The sequence below is a fragment of the Rutidosis leptorrhynchoides genome, chromosome 1 (assembly GCF_046630445.1).
Source record: "Rutidosis leptorrhynchoides isolate AG116_Rl617_1_P2 chromosome 1, CSIRO_AGI_Rlap_v1, whole genome shotgun sequence".
Lineage (NCBI taxonomy): Eukaryota > Viridiplantae > Streptophyta > Magnoliopsida > Asterales > Asteraceae > Rutidosis > Rutidosis leptorrhynchoides.
Window position 1 is genome coordinate 723,847,483 of NC_092333.1, and position 10,566 is coordinate 723,858,048.

Sequence of the window (10,566 nt, forward strand, 5' to 3'; positions counted from 1 at the left end):
ACTTTTTAGCAATGGCTTCGCACGTGAACATTTTTGACCCAAAGACTTGTGTCCTGATAATTATCAAAACGACATTTAATTCATTAGTTTTCTTTACCTAGTAACATGTCACCCAACGATTCAAAGTTTTTTCACTCAATCTTTTTCAACTCGTAACCTCTGAAATACGAAAAACTATGTTTATCAAAATTTTTACACGTTGATTTTACACGTTGCTTATTTGTGCGGTCCTCACGAGATTTATGGACAAATGAAAGTACTAAAAACTTTTCTATCACTTACGCGATTTATAAAATCATATATGTATAAATTTACCCTTACTTATTTTGGGTTAGTACATACTAAGTTATACCTTCAAGATAATTAAAAATCGCTCCTTTATTGAGTTGTTTTAAGTCAAATACTTTTGTGCAAAATGGTACTCGTTATACATACTTCTAAATTTAACAAGAACTTCGTTCCATTTATGTTGTCGCATCAAACGTTTAAAGGTTTTTCAAAACTTCCTCGGTTGACTTTATTAAAGGTTTTCGTATTAGACTACACCATGTAGGGATCACACTTCTACTCTTCCTCCGTCAGGGATGAAGCTTACTATTAAAATCTTTGTTAAAAATGCTTGAGCCACTTTGGGTGGCAGATTTATAAAAATTTGTTAGGAAGTCTTTGTACTCGAAAAATGTTCCTTTTAAGGTTAGACATGGCAAAATCGTGGGCCGATAAATCAGTTTTCTGAGGTACACTCAGTGGTCACCCCATTGTAGGAAGGGCACTAGGTGGGTTTCTATTCTCAATATTTCACGATTAATCGCAACATCCTCGTAAACATCATCTCTATGAATCAGTAGGTTGAGGTACAAGGAATCGTTTTTGAGATTCTTTTCACTTAGAGTAAACCGTTCTTTACGACCAAGGGTCCACGTATCTTCTCGTCCGCGCATCCCCTTAAGTATAAGGATAAATTTAGAACAAACCGCTCGAAGAGTTCACCCTGGTTCAAAGATCACACCTTTCATGCGATTCTCTTTCAGAAATGTAAAGTAAAATACTTTAGGAATCTATGAATCTTGTTATCCTCTTGGAAGGGGACTGCTTAAACATCTACGACACTGATGTGGCTACTCTACATATTCCTTCCTTCATTGGTTACAACTATACGTTGTTCTAGATTAATGTTAACCCTAACTTCAACATGTAACTGAAAGGATAAAGTTACATTTTGGAACTGTGCTTTCATTCCATCTAAGGATAAGTTCACCTGCAGTATGGTAAACTGGGTGATATCCTTCATTGTTCATTCAGACCGTCCTGAAGACACTATAAATAATTATGGCTTGCAGTGCATATAAGTTCGATTAGTCACTTTCAACTAAAATTTCAATTCATTTAGTCAAATGAAATGTTCATAAAAATTGGGTTCTTCATACCTATGGTCTCCTTCCGAAATTAAGGGACTAGTAAAAATTCGTGGCTAACACTATCCAGACATCAAATCGCATGGTTGTGATCACCATGTTTTCCATTCTATCTATCAGCTTTGTAGTGCGACATAAGCGCACAATGTTTTAGATGAGTTTAGCAACATTCATGACGTATTTCATGCATCCAGCTTACTGAAGATGCATGTAAGGCTAAAAACATCATCTTTCCTTTTGTGGGTATATATATTCGGATGACATATTCGTGTTAGCAAGAAACGAAATCAATTTGTTGATCTCTTAGGACAAGAGACTTAATTAATGTCATATACCTATCCTTACTCTTATACGCCCAAGTACCTTTCGAGGTAAATAACTCACTTTTGAGCCTACGAGTCTCTCGGGACTTTGATACGCTCCTTCTTATTCAAATACGGTACCATTGTTGGTCACTCCTCCAAAATTTTGGGATGAGATTTTCTTTAACAGGTGGGTAATGTAACGGCCCGGCTTTTTCGACTTGCTTTTGTGCTTTGTGTTTTCGCGAAACTGCGTATTTGTGTGTACTGAGCTATATTATACTCTGGGAACTCCCTACATGTTGATTTCTTTCATTTATATGTTAAAACGTGCCTTTAAGTAAGTAGGTTACTTAACTTGAACCCCGGAAGCTTTTATGACCGTTAGTGTCACTTGACGTTTTTAACGAACTGCGTACTGTGTACACGTTTAACTTTTGTCGTATTCGGAATATTATGACTACGAAATATTAATTATTATTTTATAATAATAATTACTTGGGTCTTTGGATGCTTAATTACGCGTAGTAATTTACTTATGCTTACTAGTTAGTCTTGTTGGACTTTCTACCTTATTGGACCTTAGCCCACCCTACACTAGTTAATGGACTATTTAATTAGCCCAATTATTAATAGCTAGTAACCCATTAATAAGTAAGACAAATGCCCATTTATTAGAGGGAACATGCTAGCATTTGTGTCAAGTATTATCCTTAATGTTGCATGGGATCCTAACATAAGCACCTACTTTAGACAACCATTAACCAAAAAGCAAACTTTTGTCCCACTTGTCCCCCTCCCTTGCTCACAGCCTAAACACCACCACCACCTCCTCACCATCTATAAATACAAGCCTTATTCCATCCATTATATATTTGCTCTCATTTGCATTTCACACACACTTACTCTCTAATTCTTTCTCTAGTCTTTCTCTCTCTAAAAAATGTAAGTAATTGATTTTTCTTCTTCTTCCCTTACCTTTCACGAATTCATCATCATCATCTAAGGGTCTTGCTTTTTAGCTTTGATCTTGATTATATCTTGTAGATTCAAACTTGGATTTAAATCCTTCAAGAACATGGAAGATTCAAGCTTTCTAGCTTTGAATCTTCACCTACTTTGTAGATCTAAATCTTTTTACTTTAATCTTGTTATTTTATTACAAAGATTCAAACTTATGTTTGTAATCTTCATGTATCTTAAAGATCCAAGCTTTATGCTTCAAGATCTTCAAGAACAACCAAGATGCAAGCTTTCTAGCTTGAATCTTCATATCTTTTGTTGGATCTAAGTTTTCTAACTTATGGTCTCATTATTTTGTTATAAAGATCAAAACTTGTGTTTATAGTCTTCATGTAACTTAAAGATCCAAGCTTTATGCTTCAAGGTCTTCAAGAACACTAAAGGTTCAAGCTTTGTAGCTTTGTGACCTTATAACTTGTGTGAAAAGGATCCAAGCTCTCTAGCTTAGGGTTCCATCACTTCATTTGATCTAGATTGTGTTAATACTTGTTTGATTGAAGTAAAGTTTGTAACTTTGTTTGTAAATAGGACTTGTATTTGTGTTAAGACTAAGGATATGATGTAACCTTGGTTCATCATCCATCTAAGACTCTTAAATGAGTTGTGTTCTTACTTGGTCTTAACATATTGTGTGTTGATGGTAGAATCTTGGTCAAGGTGATGCTAACCCATCAATGAGTTGTACATTTGAAGCTACAAGCATCAAGGATGAGAACCGTGATGAGCATCAAGCACCAAGAACCCCACCGGAGTACTTGTTTACTGTTTTTTGGGATCTAATCAGATTCTTGGACTTCTAGAAAATCGATTTTCAGTTATTTCTTTTTGAGTATATAACTTTTCGTTTAGGCCTCGACTTAATCCGATGTACGGTTTAGGATTTATGGCCCTCCGAAAGTCACTACGCCCTTGTAACGTTGTGCTGAAATTTCTGACCTACTCGCACTTAAACCGTCGCCACGGTCAAACGAAGACGAGTTAGGTTCTGAAAATTGGTCAGCGGTTAGAGGACTCACATACGGAGCCATAGCCACTGACTACGCGTCTTTTTGATATACGTAGAAGCCGTAGCAGCTGATCAAAGTCAGCCTATTGTTTTGACCTCTATACTTGATTAACTTACTTAGCTTTTATGATGATGAATGATGGTGATGATGACACTTAAACTTATTTTATGCACTAATAGAACTTATAAAGACAACTTACTGACCTAGTAACCTTTGATTTAGGTTGACGACCTTTCGGACCGACTTACTACTTGCACACTTTCGTATCGACTTGTATTGCTTATTCACTGTGAGTTATAGCATCCCTTTTTACTACTTTTTACTATTTTTAGGACTGAGAATACATGTGCCTTTTTATGTTTTACTTACTTGACACGAGTACTTAAACTTTACATATGTGTGGGTTATATAATAGCATAAACATTCCCCTTAGCACGGTAACGTTTAACTATTAGTTTTTGAACCGGTAGAAGCGAATCTTAGATATGGATCCATAGGGTTTGACATCCCCATTCGGGCTAGTCGCGCTAGCATTTAACGGGTGTTTAATACTTCGAGGACATACGCACTCACCAGGTGTACTTTTAGGGGGTGATATTTATATTTACGTTAAGTCTAGTTACCATGTGCCCACGGTTATACATATACTTTTCATACTATTTTGAAACATTGAAATTTCGTGGCCTACATTACATTACTGTTACAGACAAACTATAGCTCACCAACATTCATGTTGACTTTTTAAGCATGTATTTCTCAGGTGCTTAGACGTTGTTGCTTCCGCTGTTAGACTTGCTGTCTTGGTGTTAAACTTGCTGTTAAGGACCCGCTGTGCTAGAATTCCGCTGCATTACTTAGAGATGTCTCAATCATGGAACTTTTCTTTTGCATTCGTAGTTTATGTTATTTTCAAATAATGACTTTGTATCGACCTTTGTGTCACGTTATCTTTTGTAAACACTATCATTTATGAATGCAAAACTGGTTTTCAAATAGCATGTAGTATCCGACCGTGTAAAGATCATGTTGTTGACAAAAACTGATGGAAAAAGTGTTCCTTTCGTAACCCTAATGGTCTCCTTATATAGGGGTTGGATAACTTGGTCCCAAAGCTAAAATTCGTATTTTTCGGCACCAGCTTTTTTGTGTTGGCGTATTTTACGCCATACCTGGCGTATTTTACGCCAGTGTTGTTTCAGCTTGGGCGTATTTTTACGCCAGAAAGTGGGTTTTGCTCTGGCCAGACCTGAGATGTGGCGTATTTTATGCCCCAACTGGCGTATTTTACGCCAGTGTTAATTCCTAGGTCATTTTTCGATCTCTTCAATCTTGCCCGCAATCTGCCTTTAACCGCTATTTTGTATCACGTTTCACACAAATATCTTTTCTTGCCTGTAAAACACAAAACCATATCAAAGTATCTCCTTTTTCACTCACACATGATTAATTTCACGAAATTAAGCACAAACGATCGTGTCAAATAGGGACCGATCAAAATACATCAAATAAGTTAAGAGGTCATGTGGATTTAGTAGCATAAGGGTAGCTAGGGCCGTTCTATCAATTTTATGGGCCATGTTCGAAAAATAAAAATGGACCCTTTTATATACATGTAATTCTAATTTCAAATTATTAACTATAACTTGATGGAATAGATGCCGAAGTATTGGAGAGGAGTATTAAATTACAGAGTATTCGACATTAATTATGTATTTTCTTTTTTAATTTTTCTAATTTTTTAATTAATAAGTGGACCTATGTATGTAAAATGGGTCTAGGCATGTAATATTAAGACAAATTTTTTGGGCCCTTGTCGATATTGGTCTTTGTGTGGCCGCACGCCTTGCACGCCCCAATTTGTGTGGCCGCACGCCTTGCACGCCCCAATATCCGGCTCTGAGGGTAGCACCCAATGGTCTAACCACTTCTATAACCAATTAAACATAACCACTAATGACGTACGTCACGCCACACTGCGTCACGTGCTGCATCACGTGCAACGCATGACGTCCAGCACACTAGAGCCTTGGTCAGGAGCTTGTTTAATGTTGCGTCACGTGACACCCATGACGTCCAGCCAGCTGAACCTTGGCTAGTAGCTTCAGTATATTCAAGTCAACGCCACGTGACTGGTATCGTGACAACCTCACGGTGTTGACTTGGTATTGTTGAGCTGGACTTAAATCCTACATATCAGGAACGTGGAGGACGTGGAGTAGGTTGTAGGCATGATTAGAAGGTTCTAGTGACAGTTATGGAGAGTGAGCACTATTATAGCGGTTATTATACATAACCGCCCATCATCCATCTATAAATAGTGCTCCTAAGCCTCATTTTAAGGTTAATCAACTCGCACACATTCTAATCTTCTTTTCATATCTACCTTGGAGGTTCGGCAAAAGACAAACAACACCACACCCCTCATATTCCATTTGACCGGAGGAACCCCTTCCAAAGATTAGATTATCCTTTTTATTCACCTGCACTCAAACCGGACAATTTTGGTTTAATCAACCACCAACTTAAATATATAGCACAGTAAAATGATTAACATGTGAAACAGATAATGTGTCAGTTGGCATATAACATATCGCAATTGATAAGTATGAATCAATGGCATATAACATATCGCAATTGATAAGTATGAATCAATGATGATAAACTCAATGATATTAACAGAAGTTGAATAAGAAAAGTACAATAATTATGACGTACAGGAATTAGAAACCAAACACGAATGACAAGCCCACTTTGAAAAATACTTAGTCCGTGATTTGTGTTTATTGGAAGCAAAGTTGCAAAAAAGACGTGAGACGGAATCGAGACGGTCGGGTCCTAAAAAAGGCGAGACGTTTGAGACGGGGGTCGAGAGGGACGACCAAAGTTGACTTTTAAATATATAAGTATATAGATGTATATGTGTGTACATATTTTAATGCCAAATGTGACGACCCGGAAATTTCCGACCAAATTTAAACTTAATCTTTAAATGATTTCGACACGATAAGCAATGTCTGTAATGTTGAAGTCTTAAAAAAAAAAAAATTTGAACTATGTTCATATATTCATTTACCCTTTGACAAATCCCGATGATTCACGAATCAGTGTTTGTAAATATGTATATATATATATATATATATATATATATATATATATATATATATATATATATATATATATGTGTGTGTAGGTATATATATAAATATTACTTGTGTATATATATATTGTTATATTAAATTGAATTGTTTAAAATATATAATTAATAAATGTATTTACTTAGTAAAAATTTATTATTTAAAACTGTACTTATATATATAAAGAGCATATTGAATAAATATGATTTTGGACTTATTCTGTAAACGTCTGTAACACTCGGTTGACATTTCTTTAGTGTTCATAATGATATAGTACATATGTATGAAGATTTAAAATGAAAGTTGAACTGTGAATCGTTTGTAATCGATATGGACTTCGTCCAGATGGATTAGGACGGGTCGCTTCACCAAAAACTTTAATTGACTAATTTGTACCCATAAACGCTATCACCATTAATATAATACAGAAAATTCAAATTAAAATACGTCAAATTTGACCGATTTTACCGACTTTCTAAATTTCTCGAATTTTGAGAGTTTTTGACCTATTTTTTCCAACTTTGACCCGAATTTTGACCGTTGACTGTCATATTAGACGATTTTCTTCGAGACTGAACGGGCTAGTCACCAAACCGTTGCAACAGGCGTCGCAATGGCTCTAGACAGTGATTGGAAGAGTATAAGTTTGAGAATTGATATATCATTTTTATGCAAAATATTTGATTTGCGTAATTTCGTTTGAGAAAAAGAAACAATATGCCGATATGTATGAAGGTTGATCCGGTGATATGATTTAGTTTTAATTAGCGACATTTCCTATTTTAAATATGTATTCAATAGTTATTATATATTTTATTTATATTTATATTATGTTATATAAAAAATATATAATTATTTAATTAATTCGATTTTTCGGTTTAGAACTGTTTATTTATTTTTCAATCCAAAACCGATCCACAAACCACTCTATAATTTGGTTAGCACTAAAAATCCGAATAAAATCCAAAATAGCCAAATCCATTTCACCTACAATCTTTTGAATTGGCCAGTTTTTCGGGTTGAACTATTTAATGAACAAGCCCACTTAAAATCGTTAGGTTTTTCAATACAATTAAATGGATCTTTTTAAACTCATAGGGTATGTTTGGCAAAACTAGCTGGTAGCATTTAGCTTTTAGCTAGTAGTTTTTAGTTGATAGCCGGTAGCTTTTAAATTTATTTTAGTGTTTGACAGAATTGCTGAATCTGTTAAATAAAGAGTAAAAAACAATAAGTTATAACCTAAAAGCTAAAAACTAAATGCTATTTTTAATAGTTTTTAACTTTTTCTTTATCTAAAAGCTTTAAGCTCCTCTAATCAAACAGAGCTTTTTATTAAATAAGAGCTTTTTCATAGAAGTTAAAAGATTCATTAAGCTCTAATAAGCTCGTCATCAAACATAGCTATAATCTTAAAATTAGCTAATTACAATTTAAAATATTGATCTTAATGATATTCCGCCACGCTATATATATGAATGGATTATTATATATGAATTTCAAAATTTTGAGTCTTTTAAAAATTTTGGACTTATAATTTTGGACCCTATTCAATTGTACACTTTGCACATGACTCCGAGACATGTCTAAAGATAGTCTATGAGGTTATGATATTCACGAATTCTCAAGTTTAAAATTTATTAGTAGCTTATCTTGAAGTTATCAGAGAAAGAGTCAAAAAATAATTTTGGAACCAAACTTAAATATTAATTTTAAAATTTCTCATTTATAATTGGTTAAATTTAAGTGTACTTATAGACATTATTATCATCATCGTGTATATCTTTTATTTTTTTAGCGAAAAAACGATAACCATATATAATTAAAAGGGAAAAGTCATCAAAATGATGAAACCCCTAAAAAAAACAAAACACGTAAAAACTATCGAGCTTAACAACAAATAACCTTAAAAAGCTCACAACAATGCGCACAGCAAAACACGAAAACAAGACACACAAAACATCTTGACAATACAAACTCGACAAGGTCAAATAGAGAGCAACCAATCTAAAGACCAAACGCTAGATTAAAGATCATCTACTTCATGCATACGAATAACGAAAAGGATCAGAAGAAACACCACCTCATATATCCTTGAGAAACTCACCGAATTCGTTCATATCAATTATTTAGTCATTTCGTAGATGAATTAGTTAAGTTTCTAGTTTTTGGCGTAGGCATCGAGTCCCGTAACTAGGTGTTAAATATTTACGTTCCAAAAAACTATATATAGTGGAAAAATCTGTTTGTAACATCCACTTCAAAGCTTCACAGTATACATATCAAACTACACTTGTGTGTTATTATCTAGTAATTGTATATTGTATATCTATTATTTAATTTAATACTATATTAATTTAAAAAATTTGATTTCTTGCAGTAAAATGGAAAATTGTTTGTACGTCTACAACATTTACAGAGCAGTGCCCAAGTACGTAATTTGCAAAGCTTTATGGGTGATGATATGTACACAACCATGAAATTTTACAGTGTTGTACAGTACAATCATGAAAGTTGTGTACATAACAATTTTGAGTTGTGTACATATCACTTTCCTTTATTAAAATCTTGTCCACGTGAAATTTCAATTTCTTTTGTTAACACAAACTTATGAATGAATAGTAACTTTTGTCTCTCTTCAGTTTTTTTTCCGTAACCCGAGTTTTTCTACCAACTTTAGTTTATGTCAAGCTTTACTACGTATCGGATTTATAAAAGTACAAATTCTAGTGCGTAATATACAAGCAGTTGCACTTGAAGCATTAGACAAAAAGAAGACATGACCCTCCCTTTCACTCTCCATAACCTCTATTTTTCCTTTCCATCCACTTCTTTCCATCACTTTCTTGTAATTCAAACCCCTACTCCTCAATTTATCCTTCTCACCCACACATACAAGTATCTTACAGCACCCAAAACTCGATATCCGCGGGTCAAGCCCCGGATTAAACAACGGGTCATCTGACACAACTCCCGATGGATTCGCCAACTTCCACATCGCATCCATAAACTCTTTGTGCTGTCGATGTTTCTCATCTTGACCCTCACGTCCAATCGGGTCATTTCCTCCTAAAAATGGATGGATCAGGATCACACCCTTCAGTTTAATATCATTAACCGGGTCCATCCCGACCCGTATACCCATGTTGTGAGCTATATTAGCCCCTGCACTGTCTCCGGCAAAGAACACATTCTGAAGATCAGCGTGATCATTTAACCAAGACTCGGGACCATTTCCATTCCCATGGGTTGCCACCCACCTGATCGCTTCCCACGAGTCCTCGTATGGAATAGGGATGAGATGCTCAGGGGCTAACCTGTAGTTTACGGACACAGCAACCACGTGGCATTCTGCTGTGATTAAGCTAAGCATCCGGTGATAAACGATCGAGGCTGCGGATTCAACCAAAAAACCACCTCCATGATAGTAAATCAAAGTAGGGAGTTTGTAATTGGTGTGAACAGTATTTTTGGGAATGTAAACTCTAACAAAAACATTGGATTTAAGCGAGATAACGACGTCTTTTGATTGGACACCGGTTGATAAATCAGTTCCAGGAGGCTCGATTTGATTTCCGGTGAATCTTTCACATCGACCGTCTTTGTCTATTCGCAACCAACCATGAAAATGAACTGGAAAATCTGGGGAGGTTGACATGTATTTTGAGGGGATAACAGAAGCCAT

At 35.1% G+C, this 10,566-nt stretch overlaps 1 protein-coding gene across 1 annotated transcript; it reads right to left on the bottom strand.

The window, feature by feature from the left end:
- Positions 1 to 9,520: 9,520 nt before the first annotated feature.
- On the bottom strand, positions 9,521 to 10,566 carry LOC139886318 (probable carboxylesterase 12). The gene has a single exon (XM_071870085.1). The coding sequence runs from the start codon at positions 10,564 to 10,566 to the stop codon at positions 9,568 to 9,570; it is 999 nt and encodes a 332-aa protein (XP_071726186.1). The 3' UTR covers positions 9,521 to 9,567.